The sequence below is a fragment of the Carassius gibelio genome, chromosome B7 (assembly GCF_023724105.1).
Source record: "Carassius gibelio isolate Cgi1373 ecotype wild population from Czech Republic chromosome B7, carGib1.2-hapl.c, whole genome shotgun sequence".
NCBI lineage: Eukaryota > Metazoa > Chordata > Actinopteri > Cypriniformes > Cyprinidae > Carassius > Carassius gibelio.
The window spans coordinates 37196686-37220185 of NC_068402.1; the positions used below are offsets into that span (position 1 = coordinate 37196686).

The 23500-nt window shown below is 36.5% G+C and overlaps 1 protein-coding gene across 3 annotated transcripts in view; it reads right to left on the reverse strand.

The window, feature by feature from the left end:
- Positions 1 to 23095, reverse strand: part of LOC127961510 (RAS guanyl-releasing protein 2) — a 42370-nt gene extending 19275 nt beyond the window's left edge. For 2 of the 3 annotated variants that reach the window (XM_052560672.1, XM_052560670.1), the window contains exons 1-9: positions 22866 to 23095; positions 7895 to 8050; positions 7285 to 7387; positions 6894 to 6947; positions 6685 to 6816; positions 5192 to 5342; positions 4369 to 4542; positions 2190 to 2306; positions 1842 to 2123 (exon numbers count right to left, since the gene is read on the reverse strand). In XM_052560672.1, coding sequence (XP_052416632.1) covers positions 1842 to 2123; positions 2190 to 2306; positions 4369 to 4542; positions 5192 to 5342; positions 6685 to 6816; positions 6894 to 6947; positions 7285 to 7387; positions 7895 to 7964 — 1083 coding nt within the window. In that variant the 5' untranslated portion in view covers positions 7965 to 8050; positions 22866 to 23095. Of the gene's footprint in view, positions 1 to 1841; positions 2124 to 2189; positions 2307 to 4368; positions 4543 to 5191; positions 5343 to 6684; positions 6817 to 6893; positions 6948 to 7284; positions 7388 to 7894; positions 8051 to 11462; positions 11635 to 22865 lie in introns of those variants that run through there. The other variant, XM_052560671.1, reaches the window with a different exon arrangement.
- Between the last annotated feature and the right edge of the window lie 405 nt (positions 23096 to 23500).

The following is a 23500-nucleotide window of genomic DNA, read 5'->3' on the forward strand; positions in this document are numbered from 1 at the left end:
TATATATATATATATATATAAAAAAGCTGAGATAAATTAATTCTTAATTTAAAAACTCTTTAAAAACTAGTGTAATTAATTTTTTAATCAATATTTCAGAAACTGCATTTGAATATTACCAGTATATAATTTAATGGATTTCAAGTCCTTTAAACACGACTGTCTAAAACGGTTTAATTTTATAAAACCTTCACATTAAATAAATCATTATTACTCTGACATTTCTTTATGTAAATATTAAGTGTAAGTACAGTAAGGTCTTTCATGATGTTATGCGCTGGGGGTGTGAATTTCAAAGGTGCTTGATTTAATAAAATGGTGCTTTAAAAAGTCCTTGAAAGTCCTTGAATCTGGTGTTTATGAAAGAGTGGGAACCCTGTATATATATATTTATATATAAGAAATAGCTATGTGCTTCAGCAACTAGCTCCCCATCTAAGAGGGTTTTTAATGTCAGTAGGAACATAGTTTCATGCCACAGAGCTTCTCTTAAAACCACAGAAAGTTGACAGACTTGTGTTCTTAGCATAAAAACTTGTTAAAAAAATTTAAATAAAATACTTATCCCAGTTGCATAGTTTAAATTGTGAAGTGCATGCACTAAAAAGTTGACAGAATGCACTTTCTGTACTTAATTTGCACTGCTTCAGTTACGTATAGACCTACATGTATTAATTTAATAAAAAGCAGTAAGTGAACTCTTGGTCTAGATTTTTTTAACTGCTTAAATTAGCTGTTTAATCTAAATAGTTTTTTTTTCTTTTTTTTTAATGGGCAAAAGAAAATCATGTTTTTTTTTATTATTTAAATGCAAATGCAAACATATCGAGATACATATCGAATATCGTAAAAATTTTGACAATATCGAGATATCATTTTTTTTATATCTCGCCCAGCCCTACATACATTTATATGCAAAAACTCAGAAACGAGTTATCATTTTCCAGTTCCATCATCCTGAAGGTAAGAGTTTTTTCTATTTTGCCATTTTTGGTTAAATGTATGAAGATCTGTGTTTAATACAAGATCAAAATATTTTCAAGTTTTACTCTACAACATAAAATACACTAGTTACCACCTTGTGATTTTATTTTTATTTTTTCAGCTTTTACTTGCTTCAAAGAAAACAAGTGGCTAAACTGGACTGCAGATTGTTGGGGATGTTTCACTAGTCGCTTTCGCAGCCTCATTGTGTCTATAATCACACTTTTGCAAACTATTAAGAGAATGTATTTAAAATAAGCTGTCAGAAGCTTATCGGTGGTGACAATAAAATCACACGAGCATGGTGTGGTTTGCTTGAAGCTATTGTTAGCTTTTAACATCTGCGTATTTTATTTTAGCCTTAAAACATCTCCGAATAATAAACTTTTGTTGGTTGCAGAACTTATTTACTGCAAAAATACAAAAGCCAATGGAACTATCTAGTAACACTTTATTTTAAGGTGTCCTTGTGACACAAGTTACATTTATATGATATTGTAACAACAATAACTTAATCATAATTACATGCAAATAATCCTATGCCAAACCCTAAACATAAACCTAACCATATAGTAAGTACATGTAGTCAATTAATATTACTCAGTACTGTGTATAATTACACCGGAAAAGGTCACCTTAAAATAAAGTGCACCTGAAAATCACTGAGGCAGTCTGAGTGAAGCTAACACACAGGGTGGCATACAAACAAATATTTTCACAGCAGCACTCTATGGTGGAAATCCACATATTTTCTCAAACTTGACAATAATATGGGTTTTTACAAATAGAAACCCATTCACTAAGTCAGTTTTGTCCTAATAACATTAAAACATGATACATAAAACACATGCACTCACTGTAAGAAGATTGAGCAAGTCTGTGTTGGGCTCGATGTTAGGAGGATTGTTCTGCACAAGAGCCAATTCCTGCAGGATGCTGAAGAGCTGCTGGGTTTTAATCAGGTTGACGCGAGTCTTCTGTGGGTCTGCCCAGTCCGAAAGAGCAACATGAACAGCTATCAAGTCCTTCAGGTTCACAGCCAGGATTGGGAATCGGAAGCCAGTGCATTCAGCGAATCGGCGCCGGTACCGACTATAGTTTCCACAAGACGTCAGCAGGTCCTGCAAACTGTCAAAGATCTGAAAGAGGTATTGAGATTGGTATTGGCTCTGATGTACGTGTATGGTGAAAGGTGTTGTATGCACCTTATTAGTTTCGTTGCTGATGTTTGCCTGTGTCTCCTTCAGCCTAGAGATGGAGCTGTTATTGAGACCCCCGACCACCGCCATCAGCGTGTTGAAGTTCTGCAGCAGCAGTAGTTTCTATAGAGCGAGAGTTAGTGAGAAAGAAAGAGAGGATGATGTTGACAAAATCTCAAAGAGCACCTATTATGCCCCTTTATTTTACAAGACGTAATATTAGTCTCTGGATGCGTCCCCTTGATGTGTCTGTGATGTTCCTCTCAAAATACCCCACTGATCATTTATTAAATCAGTTTGAAAACGCCTATTTTGAGTGGAAGCAGAAACAGGCTGTTTTCGTGCATGTCTCTTTAAATGCAAATGAGCTGCTGTAAAGGATAGGTATGTGCCTTTACAGCTAGCTATTATATTTGATACTTTGCCAAAAAAACATCTGTTTGCTTCTGATTATCATGTCAATCGCGCTGAAACCAGGCATTTTAAACTACATTAGTTGCTATATAGGTGCTTGAACCCTTAATAAATATATAAATAGGTGCAAATATTTGGAGTTTGGCCCCTAAATACACTTCTAGCCTGTTTTTAGGAGATGAATGGAGAGGGAAAAGTGTTTTAAAGAAAAAGACGACTCAATATGAAATGAAATTAGGCAGGAAACCTTGTCAAAGAGAAGGCAGAGATCAGAAAGATATAAAGCTGCAGTCGAAGTGATATTTGGGAAGAGGAAGAGCTCAGGGGCCCATAAGAAGGAAGAGAACAAGGGATCATCAGGAGGAGGAAGAGCAGGGGGTGATGGAGCCCCACTGTGCTCCTGAAGAATACAAAGTGAGGAAAAGTCACATGGGTATAAGGTGTCATTGTACTAAAGGTCTACACCAGGAATCTGTTTTGCCATTGACTTCCATTGTATTTTTTCCCTACAATGGAAATCAATGGGGACCAACAAATGTTTCAAAAGTCTTCAAAATATTTACTCTTGTGCACAACATGAGAAAGAAACTCGTACAGGTTTGGAATTACATAAATTATGACAGAATTTGGTTCTTTATGGCCTTACATCAAAATTAATAATTTAACACATTCATTACACATTGTGGAAATACATGCACATGTTTTACATTGTACTCTGAAAAAAAATGGATTGGTGTGCAAAAATTTTCACTCAGTAATTGATAATTAAGTTTACAATTAAATACAAATACAGAAAAAAAAAAAAGATCATACATTATATGGCCTTGATACAGCACCTTCTATATATTTCTTATTATTTAAAAGCTACTTGTGATGTACTTTTGGTTCAAGATGTGACTTTCTCATCACCAGCGTATCAAAAAGGTACAAAACAGATTTCAGTACCATAAAAAAATGAAAAAAAAAAAAACCCCCATAAAACCTAAAATGTTTCTACCGTATTTTTTACGGTAATATACCAGCAACCACAGCTGCCATTTTTACCGTTTACCATCATGTTGAGTGAGACACATGAAACTGAAATAATACAATAAACATTCATTAAACAACATCAGGTGTAACACACAACCCTAATATACAAAAGTGATAAGAAAAAACTAAGATGAAACATGGTTATGTCAAGCAAAAAAAAACATCAAATTTGAAATGTAGCGCAGGGAATTCTGGGAATCTCAATTTCCGGTTATATATTTTTACATACATTATTTCTAAGCCTTTGACTAAGTTCTTAATATCATAAAACACTTTTTGCAAAACACAACACATTTGTTTTTTTGTGTTGAGATTATATTTTAAATGCAGTGCGTTGTTTTGCAAGAGATGTGAGGCATTTTGCATTTTGTGAGTGCAATTCCTGGACTGGTAAAGTTTTGAAAAAAAAAGAGGCAAAGTTTTGAAAATGTGTGTAAGCAGTTGAAAAAAATTTAACTTTAAAATCACTTGCATGTAGTCACATTTATAACTACATCTGCAATTAATTTCTGTAATTACTTTTATAATTACACTGTTGACTTTCCACTTTAACCCATCCTTAAACCTACTCATACCATGAAACCTTTACCAAACCTTACCTGTAGCTCACCTCCACTGTGGCAAAAGTCTTTTTCAATAGCATACGTACAAATGAAGCAAACAATTGTATATATATATTTTTTTTGATAGACATACATAGATGCCTGATGTAAAGTAGGACCAAGTTAGAGTTCCTGACCTGTGCGACCTGTAAGAAGTGTGCGATCACAGCAGCTCTCTGCGGTGCGGTGGGTTTACTCAGAACCATCAGCTGAATCCACTGCGAGACGCTGTTAAAGAGCGTGATAAACCTCTCCAGGATGGGGTTATCCACCGTACAGCCGTGCATCACAAAGCTGTGGTAATCCTGAAACTAAAACACACATTAAACAGATGGTCACAGACTCTATTTCAGAAATAACTTCTTGATGACTTTATCACAGATAACAAAAATATGTTGTAAGAACAATATTCTAGCATTCAATTTAACATGAAATATATATTTTCCAAAAGATGTTTCCCTCAACAAAATCAAAGCCCTAAATCAAAACAAATTATGTTCCAAATTTGAAGTTGATATCTCAAAAAATTAGTTTTCAGTAAGATTTTGTTTGGGCACTGTACCATACGCTGGCAATTAGATGGAATTAGCTTCCCAATGCAAACAAAACAAGTGTTTTAACCTTTTCAAAAATCATATCCATGTTTCATACCATTCCGTTGAAGTAAAAAATTATACAAAAAATGCCCAAACAACACCCAGAGGGTTAAATCCAAACCCATGCACTCAACTGGATATTCAGGATTGTATAGATATCTATGTGCAGACTCATTCGCATCAGGTTCTTAATATAAGATACAAATAAATGCATCATCTTAACACTCCACCCAGACAAGACAGACACCTTCAGCACTTTTAGATTTTAATTAGAACATTATTTGGTCTATTTCTGTATCTTCTGAATAGAGTTAGAGCACTTTCATCCCAGCAATGAGAGCAAAACAGGTTCCCACAAACGTACCATTATCTTGCAGAAGGACTTGTACTCCAGATAGGTCAGATGTTCAGCAAGCTCACCGGGGTCCACGTGCTCAAACAAAAGAGACATTTTTCTCCTTTTTGATATTGATGGAACTCTTTTGGTAACCTGTCGTTTCCATTTATACGAGGGCCTGCAGCGGAAAGATATGCTATTTCAGATATATCAGTGCTAATGTTGTTATTCTTGGCAGTTAACATGCTGAAATCTGACAGTGCAGTGAATGGCATGGAAAATTAAATACAAAAATCATCACCAACTCAACCTCATTTTATCTGAACTTATTGTTCAACTGGTGGTTTTGATTTTTGTACATTTGAAAATGCAGAAGTGTAAATAAGATTAGAGAGGTACTTTCTAAATATAATAAAGGTTCTTTTTGGCAAACATGGTTTCAAGAAGAGTCTTTAAAGGGGGGGTGAAATGCTCGTTTTCACTCAATATCCTGTTAATCTTGAGTACCTATAGAGTAGTACTGCATCCTTCATAACTCCAAAAAGTCTTTAGTTTTATTACATTCATAAGAGAAAGATAGTCTGTACCGATTTTTCCCGGAAAAACACGACCGGCTGGAGGTGTGACGTGTGGGCGGAGCTAAAGAATCACGAGCGCGAGTAGGTTTTTGCGTTGAGAGCGTTTGGAAGCTGTGACATTACCGTGAGGAAAAGACCATCATCCAAATCAAACCATGGATAACAGTCAGATTCAGCCGTTTATTTATGATCCAGAATCAGATCCAGAGGCTGAAACTGAACAAGAGCAGCAGCAGCAAGGACTCGCTCCGAGCGGGGCTCGAACCCGGGTCTCCGATGGGAGGCGGACGCACTAACAAGAAGGCAGAGATATTTTAAGCAGTTTTACTCACCGCCTGTGGTTCCAACACACGATCGTGACCCTTTTTCGTTGGGATTGCATTATCCTTAAGAAATAAACGATGTGCAAATCTGTCGTCAAACTGGGCCTTGTTTGTAAAACAAGCATCTTCGAAATGCAGGGAACAAACAAAAACACTTGCACAACTCCGTTGATGCTCTGTAAAAATAAACTCCATCCACTGGTCCCTTAATGCTGTTTCTCTTTTGGTAATCTGTGCAGGGTTGTCTTGCCCTGGCAACCAAAAACACACTTCTTTTGTGACATTTCGCGACACTCTCGCTCTGATCAGTGAAGTCTGTTGTGCTCTCAGTGCTCTGCTATACGGGAGCACGCTCTTCCGGGAGAAGTGCCTCAGGACCCATATAAGGAAATTCCGCTCCATCTAACGTCACACAGAGCCATTCTCGAAAAAAACTTTATACTCTATAGGTACTCAAGATTAACAGGATATTGAGTGAAAACGAGCATTTCACCCCCCCTTTAAAGGTTCTTTGTGGAACCATAGATGCCAACAGATGACAGATTTTTAATATTTGGTAAACCGCTTAACCTTTTCATATGACAATAATGAGTGTGGGTGTGTGTTTCTGTAAACTTACAAACTCTCTACATCAATCAGTTGACTCTGTCTTTCATTGCCGCCAGTGTTCAGGTTCTCTCTCAGGTCTTTTATTTGGTCAGCCAAAGCAGGATTCAGATCGAACTCTACTGGAAATTCGGAGATCCAGTACCTACATACAGAAAGAGCGGTGAGAAAATGCAATGAAAAAGATAAGACATGCAATTGAGAGTTTAAATGATGTCTTACTTGACGAGGTGGCATATTTTGGCTTTGATGTCTTCAGTGCTGCCTTCCTGTGACCTGTATATTTGTTAAGGGTGTGAAGTTTTAATTTTAGACTTTGTTAACACCAGCAAAGCTTACAACAGAACATGTAACCCAAACATGACCTTCATGGGATTTTAAGTTATCAATGCATAGTCCAGTTTTCACAGATTTCCAATAAATATTCTTTCATTTAGCTTTACATAATTAACTTGAACAAGAATGCAAACGCTAGTAGAAAATCAGGTTTCACAGCACTTTTTCTGTTAGATCCAGTCAATCTAACATGGGTTGTAACCATCTAGTTCTAATATATTGGTCAAGTACGATTGTATGAAAAATACAACCGGAAGGTTTTGTAGATAAAGGATACTTTAGCAGCAGTTTCTTGGACAGATCGGTGGAGGATATGTACCAAGGATGCATCATCAGAAACATTTTCACAAAGGAGGGATCTTTAATAGTGCCTTCACTGTCTGAAAACACAAACATCACAGACCATTAATGAAGAAAAATTAATAATACTTCAGATTAGAAAACGCGTCTTCACTATTTTCACCCAAACTCCTAATTTGCTGCTTGTTGGTAGTTGTTTTGTAGAAGCTATGCTTAGATATTGGCTAGGGTTAATATGGCCATGCAGAATAAGGCATTGATAGTACTAATAATATGAAATTTAATAAGAGTTAAATTTCTTGTTTTGATTATTTTTGTGATTATTTTAATTCCTTTTATGTAAAGCACTTTGAATTATGATTGTGTATGAAATGTGCTATAAAAATAAACTTGCTTTGCCTTTTGTGGTGGCTTCCTTGGTCAACTTCCTTGACCAGCTTTACCAGCTAAGCATTGTTCATAAAAAGGATACTTATTGTTTGCTGACTCACCATTTCTGTCGATCTGCAGCAATAACTTCTGCTTCTCAACTGCTCTAATTCATCAGACTAAATGTTCCAGCCAAACTTCTTTCTTTACAGACTCACCAAAGGATTGTATGCAGAAGTCCACCAACTCGTCCACTGTTCCTGAATCCATAGGCAACGGATCCATCATATCTCTCTTTTTCTTCCTCTACTTTCACTTTCTAACAGCCTTCTGTCTTTCTCTTCTCCTCCAGTGATCTTCCTCTTCTCTTTTGTCTGTCAATAGAGATTGTTACTGTAAGAAGAACACACTAAACATCCTTCTGAAAATTAAGTGTGCATAATTGTATTGAATGTGCACTTGTAGTATATATTTTTAAAATGTATGCAGTTAATATAATATTAATGAGATAAAAGGCAACTTAAGTGTACTTAAAGAGAGCTTGTACTTGCATGACTGTTTCTTAACAAACTTAAGTAGACTTTTAAAAAGTTTATTTTATACTGTACTTCAAATATTAATTTTATGTATTTAGAAAGCTGTACTTACAGATAATATTAATATTAAATATTAATATAATACTTAATAAATAAAAAGGTCACTTAAGTGCACTTAAGAAATGAAAAAGTGCTCTCTTTAAAACTGATTTAGACTTTTAAAAAGTGCAATTTCGTGTAAAAGTGCAATTGCAACTTGATCATTGCAAATGTGTAACACTTGACACAAAAAGCCATTTTTTAGTGTTAGAGCAACTCGAACAGTAGGTTTTATGCAATACCTAGTGCAACTTAAATGGTATAAAATATTTTATTTACATTTTTTATCAGTATGAAATACAAAGAGCTGCAGAACAGTGTGTTATTTATTTATTTCTATGTCTTTGACCAAACCACCCGCTGAAGACGGCATCATGACTCTACATTCTCAGACATTAGTGACTGAATGAGACGCACAAACGGTCTCAACTGATAAGCTCTTTTAGCGTAACACACATGCATAGAAGTATCTTGAGTGACTGCCTAGCAACTGACCTCAAGTAATCACATCCTAAAACACAATGGTCACACAAGCACCAAACCGCAGTCTACCCTTCACACAACACACACACACTTATCACTAACTGTGCTTTACTGTATTGGCAGAACACGCACACGCCCACACACACGCACACGCACACACACACATGCTCATGCAGTCTTAGCAAGGTGGCCAACAGGAAACCATTGGCGACACACTCTGATCCCATTGTGATCAGCCTCTCCATACGAAAACACAAATTATATTCCACTACAAAGAATACAACATTAACAAACTGTACAAAACAATACAGTTTATAGAGAGAAACATAAAATGTGACGCCCAACCGGCCACCTCACTGTCCTCTGACTGGCTAATAATTTAGGCTCGCTTCTATATTTGGCAGAAACCACCAAAAATACAAAGAAAATCCTAAAGTCAGTGGTGGGTCCTCAAATAAGGCATCTTGGGTAATGATGCATGACCACACACACACACACTCACACACACACAAAAGCCTCCATTACGCTACATGATGCGTGTTTCTCATTATATGGTGGAAGGTGTGCAGGTGTGTCTGTGTGTGTGTGTGTGTGTGTGTGTGTGTGTGTGTGTGTGTGTGTGTGTGTGTGTGTGTGTGTGTGTGTTGCTGCAGAGAGGTGGGCGGACACTTTCAATTACAGCCCTCATAGAGAGAAGAGAAGAGAATAACAGATTTAATAGAAGAGCGCAGTGAGACTCTCTCAGACTCAAACTAACAGCAGTTCTGACACAAGGCCTGAATCCCCATCCACAATTGGCCTGCTGTCTACAAATCCTAAGAAACCCTGCCAAAAACCTCCCTTTGACTTCTGTTCTGTGTAGCCTAGGCATGCAAATCTGGGCAAATTCTTCACATGCTATTGTTAATTGACGAACTGTTAACCAGCAGCCCTTAAATCAATCACGTGACCCAACAGACAAGACACAAGACATTTTCTTGTATTTATTTATTATTATTATTATTATTATTATTATTATTATTATTATTATTTTTAAGGGCAAAGTTATGTAACTCAACCTTGATCTGAAAAAAATAAAATAAATCAACTACAGATACGGTCACAAACATTATGGATTTTGCCATTATGGATGTAGTTTTCACACCCTAAAACAGAAACTGTTCCACAAACACCAAAGCACAGTCTGTCCTTCATCTTTCAAATGTAACGCACCCTTGAGCTGAAAAAAATCGGCTTTAGTTATAGATGCATATATAAACATTATGGATTTTCTCAGTTATGTAAGAGAGTTAACGTAAGTGTATTTTCTAATGTGACAACTGTAGACTGTATTTCTGTGTCTGTATTTCAGCAACATGGATGTTGTTTGATACTGAATTGACGGTCAAACTTTATTTGAAGGTCTAATTCTTGCTATTAACAAACCATTAACGTTGACTTTTGCCTCAATTGCGAATTTTCTGCTTATTAAAAGTTAGTAAGATAGTTGTAAAGTTTAAGTATTGGTTATGATTAGGGATGTTGATTATGTTCATGCAGAATAAGCATTTTATAAGTACTAATAAACAGCTAGTGAATTAGCAATAACATGCTTATAAGCAACTAGATAATAGACAGAATTGTTCCCTAATTAACTTATTTTTAAACATAACCATCGATGGGACGTCAGCAGATTTACCATAAAATAGTTACATGAGAGTGTTGTGTCAAGTTACCAAAATAATACCAAAGCAAATAAGAAAAGTACTTGACTACATAAACCAATGAATTAAGCTCTCATTAGTTGTTTATTGTAAACCACTGAGATTGCATTGATCACTGATTGAGAATGATGCACCATATTCTGTTCTCTAAATTTATAACATTAAAACAAAAAAATTTGTTTGTGTCCAGAATAAGCTACAAAGTGTAGATTAAAATTATTGCACTGCCAAGTTAGTTTGAGATAAGTCTACATGCATACAGAGAAGAAAATACTGTTATGTGGTGCAACTGACATGTAGAAAAATATAGCAGCTTTTATGTGGCCAAACAGAGAAATGGCCGCTCTTGAACCTCAGGAAATACAAAATGAAAATTATATACATCTATCTGATATACCAACACTTACCCACAAAAGGTAAAGTGAGCGACCCCATGTAGGGTAAAGTGTCAATTGGATTACTAATTAAATAAATAACACAAATAATACAAAAGATATTTGTTAAAAATACTTTGCACCTAGACTGATATATAAAAACTTAATAATAATAATAATAATAATTACTATGTTGCTTTTTACAGCACATGGCACTTTTAGAGTCATTACATTTGTACTTTTTCATAAAATGGTATTAAAGTTAATCAAAAACATATAAAACCATCATGAATTAAAAGTCTGCATTTGATTTAAAACCTGATGAGGCATGATTTATTTTATTTACAAACAAAGAGTATCTTTCCGTATTTTTATTTATGTTTAAAACATGACCAACAGGATACGATGACATGGATACACCACAGACAAGACAACCAAAAAACAAAAACATTTAAGTTGATTTTAAGTACAAGCATTGGACTTTTTTGCTCACATGAAAGTTCATCAAATGTATTTTTTACTATATGTTATTTTGGTATCACAATACAGCCCTGAATTGTGTTGATCAATAGCAGAAAAGCTGAATATTACCTGAATATTTCAGTCTCTCCTGCAGAGAGTGTGTCCTGACAGCTCAGGGCTTGAATGATATTTCTAACCCAAGTCTGACTTCATTCTAGAGAGAAAGTAGCTTCAGCTATGAAATACATATCTGTGTTTATTTCATTCTCTCTCTCTCTTATGACTCTGTAAAGTACCGCTCTAATGAGACACACAGCACTCATTAAAGGAGGAAATAACAGCTTTCACACAGAAACTTTCGTTCAGAGCGTGTAATATTATCGGTCACTGAACTATTAATCTCACTCTCATTACTGGAGGTTTCTTCATCATGTCAGATTTGAACACGGGCTTACTGCAGTGGAAAAAGAGAAGTGAGAGACACAATATGCTCTTTAGATGAAGAGACAACACATTCTTGAATCCAAACTCTGAGATATCTGATATATTTTAAAGAAGCGTTTGCTATAAAACCCAAGACACTGCAGTGCTTGTGCATAAAAGTGTGAGCAGCCACTCATAGTCATAGTTTAGTTTTTAAACATTTAATTTTGTTTGTTTGTATTTCATTTGAAAGCTCCATTCATTTTTTAAGATACATTTGGTCATGTGTAATGCATTAAAAGTATAGTGCACACAAACATTAAAATCAGCTAAAAATGCACTCACCCTCGGGTCATTCAAGACGTAGATGAGTTTGTTTCTTCATCAGAATTGGAGAAATATAGCTGTTAGATTACAGTATATCATGCTATCAGACATTTCTGTGAGTTTGCCTCTCTGCAATCCCTCCTCCCTTCTGTCCTCTCTCTCTCTCTCTCTCTCTCTACTCCTGGTAGTCTTACCTCTCTCTATCTCAATGTATACACACATTCAGCGTTCAGTTCACTGTCTGTGGAGGCAGTGGCAGAAAGAGATGATGCTCTGGCCAGAGGTGTGTGTGAGAGTGTGTGTGAGCGTGCACCAACACTGCCATGATCAGCTGGTAGATTATGTCTGAGAAAATAATGGCTATGGACTAATTTGGTTAATTATCCTGGCCTGGGATATTTTTGTGGGAGAAAAACAGTGTCACACCTGTGCAGGGTAAAACATGGGAAGGCAGAGCAAGAAGGTCAAGTCAAGTCACCTTTATTTATATAGCGCTTTAAACAAAATAAATTGCGTTAAAGCAACTGAACAACATTCATTATTGACACACTGTTTCATTAGAAAAACAGTGTGTCAATAATGCAAAATTAAAGGCAGTTCATCATTGAATTCAGAGATGTCATCTCTTATATTTTTGCAATCTAATATATTATGTTTTGATTGAGAATTATGTGAAGGAAACTAGAATTTGTAAGAATAATGCTAAAATGATCAGTCCAAGGCTGCTAAACTGGTAATATGCTCACCTGTACATATTTCCTTGTGAAAACTGGCTAGATAATGCCGATACACCATTCGTTTGCTATGAACATGTGGTAGTGACTAGCCAACCATACTGTTAAGACGGAGGCCAAGGAAAAGCTACGAGGCTTAAAGTTGCCTGCACTGCAAAATGAACTAATTATGTTTAAAAGGCTAAATGTGTTATAGTGGGAATATGTCGCACAGATAAACCTCATAATGAGGCGGATGGCAAATGTTTGATAAAGGTTGATTAATAAAGGTTTACTGATTATGTCTAGCAATGCTCAGGAATTATAAGGCAAGAGATGTAGCCAATACTCAGAATGATTTTTGCCTTGGTTCACAAGTTGGTAAAGGATGTATACATGCATATTTCCTCATGAGTTCAGATGTTCAGACCAGGATCGGGGCTATAGCCCAAAAGGTTATTGAGTTCGGTCTGTCCTTCTGCTCAGATTTGGGGTATCCTTGGCCAAGTTTGCTCCTGATATGTCCAAAACTTCCTGGCCATACTTCCATTTTATATAGCGTATATTTCTTGGCTTGTGTACCACACATATATAATCCACATCTCATTGGATAAACTAAAGCACCACCCCTTGCAATGCCATGATTTAATGGGTGGATGTAATAATAAATTGGCTTCATGTTCATACTTCTTTCCATGAGCTCGTGCAAGGACTGAGAATAGTTGGACGGCATCGAAAGATAAACAGAGAGAAATATGTTAATTAACAGTGGCATCGCATCATTGCTCACCAATGGATGCTCGGCAGTGAAAGAGTCCATCATTTTGCTTCCTCCTTTCCTCTCACATCAAAATCCACACACATATTTGTTTAAAGTTGTTTTGGACTGTTTTGACTTGTCAAAATTAGAAATCTGCAGGGTTTACATGAATTTTCACTCAAGAAAGAAATATTATGGATAGAGGATATTTGAAGTTTAAAATATCTTGGCTTTTGGCTTCTGAAGACATTAACTGATGGACTGGAGTGGTGTGGATTACTTTGATGTTTTTATCAGCTGTTTGGACTCTCATTCTGACGGCACCCATTCACTGCACAGCATCCATTGATGAGACACTGATGCAATGCTACATTTCTCCAAATCTGATGAAGAAACAGACTCATCCTAATCTTGGATGACTTGAGTGAGTGCATTTTCAGCAAACTTTTTCAAGGCGTTGAAGACTGACCAAGATGACTGGATTTGTAGAGTTCCCTAGATCTCCATATGCTTTAAAAACGATTTCTCACAAGCACAAGAGAACCAACAGAAAGAACAACTCTGCAAACAGAATTTTTGCATACAATTATGTAACTTGCAAAGTAAAGTTCCAGAGCAGGACATACAAGGGTTAAACTGTATTACATCAGCGAGGACTTTGCTCACAGCTGATTGGTCCAGTTTCTGTTTGTCATCTCTTACTCAGAATAAAACCAGCAGGTTAGCTGTGTTGCATTAGTAAGTAATGCAATTATACCGAACCATCCATCTGCATTAAATAATAATAATAATAATAATAATAATAAAAGTTCATTAACCTAACTAGTGGTTTGCAATACCTTGATCCATGTTATACAAGAGAAACCTACTGATAAATAAACCAGGTTCTAAAAAACAGAACCTACTTGGGCTCACTCACTAACTTCTGCGGTTCAGCAGTGTATATTATTTTGTATTTCCTGAGGTTTAGATATGGCCATTTCTGTGCTTGGCCACATGATAGCTGCTATATTTTCCTGCATGTTGGTTGCCCCACATGACTATTCGTTTTCACCACAAAAACAGCTTCTTCTACCCGTGTGTGCATTTTTTTCAAACTAATCAAGCATGGCTATAATTTTAATATGCACTATCGCCAGCTTTCTAGCTTATTTTGGACAACAAACCATTTATGTTTTTATTTGTTATACATCTGAAATGGTAATGAACGAATATGATGCATCATTCTCAATTACTGACCAATGCAAATATTAATTCTATTGGTTTAAAAATGTTTATTTTACAATAAACCAGTATTGAGAGGTAAACTGATGGGCATGTCAAGAATAATAGACAAATGCGCACTATACCGTTCAATGCTAGTGCATTTCTTTCAATATCTGATTTCACGCTTCATTACAGTTGCACAGTTTCCTTTCCATATCATTTTTGTTTCAAACTCGTGAACAAAAGTATTTGTGTAGTAGTGAAAATGAGCTTGCTTTTTTTGTTTGCAGATGTTCTGAACCACAGCAGAGGCCATTATGTTGCAGAAAACGACTTTTTTTGTAAAGTGGCAGACTTGTTTGTTTCTGTGGATGTGCAGGTGTATTTATTATCTCTCACACAACCTGGCAGTTTATATGAGAGTTAGCTTGCATTTACTGTAGATTCGGTCCGAGCGTGTGTTGGTTTGGACAGAGACAGCTGGTATGCGGGTGGATTATTGTAGAGGACTTGGTAAAAAGTGGTCTACTTTGCCAAAAGTGTTCTTGACCCTTACGAGAATCATCAAGCGATGTAAGAACACAGGCTTTACGTGGGAGGATAATCATGCATCAAAGCATCGCAATAAAAATAACTCTTGACATTTAAATATACTGTACACATAAAGCCTATAATGTTGTGGAGATAGAGCTGGTGAAGAACGGAAATAAATGAGAACTGTGATCTATTATAAGTATCTTCAGAAGAGCTTTCACTTCACTTTACAAAATTATTTTTTAAAAGTTGTAAATAAAACAAAGATTATTAGAGTATGCTTTATAAAAAAAAATATATCTACTATCACATTAATACTATTATTTGAGCATCCTTTTTATTAGTGCACTGGTTACATTTTTTTATACATATTTGTTGCATTGTTTCTTTCTGCTGTGTTTTGCCAATAAAGTTGTCAAATCTTTTTTTTTTTTTTTTTCTCGCATCAGGATTTAAGAATTGTGCAATATTCAGAATCACCAATAGTATATATATATATATATATGTCTGTATATGTGTGTGCATGTTTGTATGATGTTCTTTTTTAATTATATGAGGTCTGTATTATGCATAATTTGCTGTAAGGATTTGAGGAACCAAATTAGCCAAAGCTTAATAATTATGATTAGAATTTGTAGCATGCGTCACTATGTAATCTCTAACAACTTTCTGTTTAATATGTGACTTTGTTTTGCGTTGGTTGTTTTTCGGCCTTTGCTAATCCCTGAAAGTGAAAAACTTTCACTTGTGCATCTGTAAATAAAACAGTAAGCAGTTTTTTATTGTCCATTTCTGTCGTATGTTGCGGCTTCACTTTATGGGTTGTGACATTCTGAAATACACTCTGGCCACAAGTGATCATGTGACACTGTTTAAGGCCCTCTGTGAGTAAATGTGTGTGTGTGTGTGTGTGTGTTTGAAAGGGGAGAGAGGGAAAGAAAGAGGGAATGTTCTCCGTTGGTTCTCAGTGCAGATGCTTCCTGTTGTGCTGAAAATGGAGCAGTTTGACAGCTTAACAAATGGCGGAAGCTACTGTTCATCTGTGTATATAATTGAGAAAAAGAGATACATGTCATGTGCTAACATTGTTCATTCGCACTTCTGATATCTTGTCAGTTGTCACTGCACACAGCTGTGCTACAAAAGCTCTCTCAGGCAGAACAAGTGCAGTTTTAAGTGAAGTCATGCCAACAAACCACACTAAAACTGAAACCGAGAGAGTCAGATCTTCTGCTTGTGCTTGCCGCTTCACTGAGGTTACTGTAAAATTCTGCTGAACTGAACCAGCAGACAGGAAGACTTGTTTTTCTCTCTCTGTCCAGCGTCTGTCTTTCAGCAGCAACACAATGCAGCTTTATTAAACCAGAAATGCAAATGAGCCGAACACACTCTCATCTAAAACTCACAAAGAGGAAGGCTCTTTGTGTGCGTGTCACTGCAAATACACACATCTCTCACTCTTGTCCTAGTAGAAATTAAATGAAGATATCCCTAACTTCACACAGCACGCTTTATTAAATTCATGGACTTCCTGTTTACCCGAACGGACAATAGAAAGGGTCATGCTGCGTTTCCTGTGTTTCTACAACGTTTCTGTCAGAGACAGACAGTACTCTGTAAAGCCTTATATTGTTGAGATTAGAAATATTTGCATGTCCGTGTGTCTGCGAGTGATGTGCATGAAGCTTGCAGTAACAGCTTTCTGGTACTGTATCAGTTATTTGCTAATACTGTGGTGTGCTGCATGCATGCAAACGTCCGTGTGCATGTGAGTAAGATTTTGCATAACTGCGTCTCCGTGTAGACCTCATTTCCTGAGCACAGGCTGACAAAAGGTGATCCCCATAAGAGATGCTTACATGTTTTCACTTTCATGCAGCAGTCATGTTTTCCTCGTGAGGTTACCAAGCTGTTGTTCTGCTTGTTCCCAACGCTTTTGAAACTTTTTGATGCAAATGAGAATTACAGAATAACTTTCTAGCAGCATAAATGTTATGTATAAATATTTTGAGGTGGGCGATGTGACCAAAATCTTATTTATGAATGCAAAAGTAAGCTACTTCTTAATCACAATACAGCATGCCTTTTTAAAGGGTTTCCACACTAAACAAATATGAAAACCAAAAATAAATGTATTGATATGTTACATTTTTTAAATTCATGCATTCAACAGAAGAAAGGCATAGCCTCAAAATTAAGGGTGTATGATGCAACATAAAGCCAGCAGGGTTCACTCATAATTCATTACATAAATAATGAGAAGTTGACTTTGCTGAAATACATAATACATGGATCAGTTTTGACACTAAGGTAAGGGTGTTGTGCAGTGATGGGTGAAGCAGTCACAGCCGTGCTTTACCGTGAATAAAACACAGCTGCTGACCAATCAGAGTCAAGGACTGGACCTAACCATAATCAACATCACATCTACAGTAAACATGCACTAAACTGCAACTAACCCTGTAATTACAAATACATTAAAGTTTCAATAATAGATATGAAGATAAAATATATTTTAGTTTATTATAAGACACTAGCAATAATTATGAAATTACATATAAAAATAAGTCATGTGTAAATCACTCTAGCTTTCAACTTATTAACTTATTGCACTTACTACAAATTTAAAGGGGGGGTGAAATGCTCGTTTTCACTCAATATCCTGTTAATCTTGAGTACCTATAGAGTAGTACTGCATCCTTCATAACTCCAAAAAGTCTTTAGTTTTATTATATTCATAAGAGAAAGATAGTCTGTACCGATTTTTCCCGGAAAAACACGACCGGCTGGAGGCGTGACGTGTGGGCGGAGCTAAAGAATCACGAGCGCCAGTAGGCTTTTGCTTTGAGAGCATGTGGAAGCTGTGACATTACCGTGAGGGAAACAACATCATCCAAAACAAACCATGGATAACAGTCAGATTCAGCCGTTTATTTATGATCCAGAATCAGATCCAGAGGCTGAAACTGAACGAGAGCAGCAGCAGCAACGACTCGCTCCGAGCGGGGCTCGAACCCGGGTCTCCGATGGGAGGCGAACGCACTAACAAGAAGGCAGAGATATTTGAAGCAGTTTAACTCACCGCCTGCGGTTCCAACACACGATCGTGACCCCTTTTCGTTGGGACTGCATTATCCTTAAGAAATAAACGATACGCAAATCCGTCGTCAAACTGGGCCTTGTTTGTAAAACAAGCATCTTCGAAATGCAGGGAACAAACACAAACACTTGCACAACTCCGTTGATGCTCTGTAAAAATAAACTCCATCCACTGGTCCCTTAATGCTGTTTCTCTTTTGGTAATCTGTGCAGGGTTGTCTTGCCCTGGCAACGAAAAACACACTTCTTTTGTGACATTTCGCGACGCTCTCGCTCTGATCAGTGAAGTCTGTTGTGCTCTCAGTGCTCTGCTATACGGGAGCGCGCTCTTCCGGCAGAAGTGCCTCAGGACCCATATAAGGAAATTCCGCTCCATCTAACGTCACACAGAGCCATACTCGAAAAAAACTTTCCGAAACTTGTGACAAACCGGAAGGAGTATTTTTGGAACAGAAATACTCCTTCAAACGTACAACTTAATTTTTGAAACTTTGTCCATGTTTAGCATGAGAATCCAACTCTTTAACAGTGTAAACAACTCAGTATGCATGAAACAGCATTTCACCCCCCCTTTAAACTAAATACATTATCATTTAATTGCAATTAACATGCAGTTAAGTGACTGAAAACATTATGTTGTATTTGCACTTAAGTATATATTATATTAAAGTACAATATTTTTCATAAACAGTACTTTTTTTAAAGTGTGTTAAAGTAAACATCTTTATGTAGTGACCCTGACAGCCTGGAGGTTCACAGACAACTTTCTCCTGTGAAACATAACACGATTTCATCAGTCTTCCTCATGAGTCACGTCTCTTCATATCTTCTTCTACAGAAAAAAGCGTTGTGGCATTTCTTTTTTGAATCTTAAACCAGCTTTCTCCTCCAATATGTCTAATATTTTCTTCCACAGTCTCTGCATCTCTTTGCTCTTTGCTCTTTTGCTTCTCCGTGTCTAAGCTGTGGGATTGATTTTCCCCAGGTCAATATTTTATTTCTCTGTAGCTAAATAATCCTTGTTTATTGCTCTGTTTAGAGCTAATATCTCATCAGTCTGCCAGTGCGGCAGCTTTAGTTACCAATGATTATTCCAGCTCAGGCTTATTGGGAAAACGTGCCTGTTGCGACACTTCTGCAAAATGAATTGCTTCCTAATTGAGTCTCACATGTTTCAGAACACGTTCAAAGTTGAATATCTACTGGGTGGCACCAAAAGTGCATTCAGTTTTATCCAAAACAGATGAACGTGAATATAGCAACTAATTAATATTAGAAATGAAATATCCAGTGAATGCCGCTATAAGGTTAATGCTCTATCATTTTTAAACACAATGTACACTCTGCTTCACGATGCTATTTTTTTTTGTCTAAATGGTTCCATTAACATCTGAAGATCTGTTTCACAAAAAGATTATTTGTGGCAAAAGAAGCTTCTTCAGATTCTAAAAAGGTAAGAAAGAGATGGTTCTTTGAAGAACCTTTGACTGAATGGTTCTTTGTGGAGTCAAAAATAGTTCTTCTGTGGCATTGCTGTCAAGAACCTTTAAAGTAGCTTTATTTTTAAGCGTGCACCTTCACTAAACCTGCCAGGGCCGTGCACAGACCTTTTGAGGGGCATGTGCTGAAACTGAAAAAGGGCACCCCCTCTTTTTTATATCAATTATATATATTCTCTTTTTTAGCTATTCTGTTTGGTTTTATAAGCTTATTTGTATTATTTGGTTAACATGATTATGAATGACATTGAGAAGAGGGGAAGGTGAGCAATGAGTCAAGTATTTTTGACAAACTTTTTTAAAATATAATTTAAGTAATTTTGTCCAACTCAATTCCAGATTATAAGATACTATAGCCATACCATTAGTTACTATAACATATCCAACATGTTTCCGCCTACCTGGCAAAAATTTGATACTGTGGTGGACCAGGGATGTTGGTCTCTTATTCACAACACTTTCCCTAAAATAAGCCAGCAATGAAAAAATGAATAAAAATAGTGTGAAAAGTACAGTTGCAGTGAAAAGCATTTCTTAAGAATCACGTGACACTGAAGAGTACTGAACTGGAGTAATGATGCTGAAAATTCAGCTTTGATCACAAAAATAAATTACATTTTAAAATATATTCAAATAGAAAACAGCTATTTAAAATTGTAAAAATATTACACAATATTACTGTTTTTGCTGTATTTTGGATCAAATAAATGAAGCCTTGGAATGAATCATGAATTACATTCTGCATGATAAAATATAAAGATTTCACAGTGATCTGTAATTTTATTTTAGTTACTACTACATTACTGTAGTAAAACCATGTTTTACTACATTTTATACATTTGAGGACGAGCGGAGAGTATACCATAACATAATTATCCTAAATGTTAATAAATTAAGTGTATCAGCAATCATAAATCAAAGAAGAAAGTTCTTAGAAATATATGTTATCTAGGTGACGAGGATCACTCGTTGCTTTGTGTAAGTTCCAGTATGAAACAGCGGGGGGCGCACCTGTTATGATTTTCCGATGGTAAAAACAAATTATATTGTTGTTGTTTTACTTATCAATATATAGTTTTTGACCAGCGAATGTGTGAAAATGTGAATTTTTTTTTTGTCTGTCATTAAAACGGCGACGACGCCTGCCGCTGCCGGCATCACATTACATTTTCATCTACAGGTTACAAACTAGGTTTATAGACGGAGCGCTCAGTTTTTCCTGTGGTAAAATGCATTTGGCCAAAATCGCATTTTATAAAAGATGAAATGCTACTATATGCACAGGCTATTTAAGTGTTGGCTATGTATTGGCTATGACTAGATGGCAAATGCTAGCCCTCTCTCTCAGGCGATGTCCCACATGTCTCAGTCAGTGAGTCAGTCAGACATCAAATAAATAAAATAAGAGCCTTTATAGACATAGTGTTTAGTAGTACTTATTCAAACAACAAAATATGTATTTACTCTTCGCAAAACTTTGTTCAGCTCCGCTGTTGTCTACTGTACTGCGTATTGAATCTGTTGATTCAATGAATATAGAGGGGGCGGAGTTATCAGCTTACTGACAGCTTGAGGATCGAATAAGATTTACACAGCACGTTTTAAGCACTTTCATTTGCTAAATATTTGTAAAACAGACAGACAGACGTAAAGGGTGACCAATAGCATTGATTAAAAAAAAAAACACCACCAAAAAAAGGGCACTTCGGAGTGTAAGGGCAAAAAGGGCATGTGCTCTGCACAGGTTGAGCCCTACCTGTGCACGTGCCTGAAACCTGCCATGAACCTGACAATAATGTTAACAAGAGCAAGCCTTGGATAAAAACACATTTGCTCATGCAAACATGCCATTTCCGCTTGCTTCTACAAGTCACTGAAAGGTTTTATTGTGACTCATGTTTTGCTGGAACATGTGCAACACTGCACCAGGTGCGCTACCAAGCACGTTTACTACACCAGACAAGCCAGACATATGTGGCAAAAACATCACAATGCATTCGTTTACAAATCATGCGCAATGGTAACAGTGTTTCGAGGTCATAAACAGAGTGTGAATTATGGGGCCGAGGGATTTACTTGTGAATAAATATGAAGATACATTTTTAGAGCACTGAATGATTTTAAATTGTAATTTTGGCTGCCTCTGAAATGGGTCGATATCACTTGACTAGTTAAAGTAGATACTTTGCTCATTCAAAGACTAGCATTTACAGCATGCATGATAAAGTTTGACCTCTTCAAATTAAAGCTGAATGTACAAGGCAACCCGGCTGAAATGCCCACAATGCTAAAATTAGTGTGGCTTATCTGTCAATCAGATGTGCATAAATGGCTCCCGGTCAGCTTTCTTTCAGAATCATCACTGATCTATATCTACCCCCCGATGCACTCTGTGTAATCCACACTAACACAAGATACCTAACACAGACTTGACAGGAACACAATTGTACGGGTAATTCATAAATAGCCGGTTCACATAAAATGAAAAAGATTTATCATCACTTCTCCAAACCTGTGTGGATTTCTTTCTTCCGCAGAAAGAAAAACATGTTTTGGACCCCATTGACTTTCATTCTATAAAAAGATAAGAAGATGTTCCATAGAAGAAAAGAGCATAGTTGTTTGAAATAATAATGAAGGTTGCTAAATGATGATGGGAGGGTGAACATAACTAACTTTAAGATAAAAAGAACAGCTTAGAAATGCTTTCAAACTCGATTTATCAGCATCACACCACGCTGGGTGTAAAGACGAGGCGAGCTCACGGAAAACACACACACACACACACTAACAGAAGTGTCAGTGTGTAACTAAAATAACCTCATAGCGTGAGAGCAGCCTCTCTCTCTCTCTCCCTCTCTGAGATAAACGCGCCTCTGTGCTTATATATCTGCTTTTGCATAATGCGTAATAACAGAAATGAGTTCAGACCCCCCAAAGAGCCAATCAGATTCAGACAGTGCTCGCTCACCTTGATTCAGATCTGGATCCGCAGCACATCTGTCCTCATCGCTCGCGTCTTTGAAAGTTTGGGGATCCGAGCGCAGCGCTCAGTAACTGATCGCGTGGATCTGAGGATGTTTTCACCGTGTGATGAAGACAAGCAGCGTCTCTTCATCACTCTGTGGCACAAGTGTCTTCCTCTTCAAACCCCAGAGTGTGTGGAAGAATCTCTCTCTCTCTCTCTCTCGTGATTCTGAAGCTGAAGGCGTGTGAAGGCGGTCCGTTAGTCGCGCTGGAGATCGAGGCGGCGCATTTCTGTCTCACCTGGGACTGTCCTCGATGAACTCTCGCCCTCTTCTGACGAAGGTTTGTCAAACACAATTTTTTTTTTAACCTATTTTAAATAACTGTTTTCTATTTGAATATATCTTAAAATGTAATTTATTCATGTAATTTCAAAGCTGAATATTTAGATTTTTGCAAAAAAAAAAAAAATTATAATAAAAATGTATTATTATTATTATGTTGAAAACAGCTGTGTAGAAGTTGAATGGTATAATGAATAATGTTACAAAAGCTTTTTATTTCAGATAAATGCTGATCTTTGGATATTTTTATTCATCAAATAATCCTGAAGAAAATGAACTCAACTATTTAAAATGA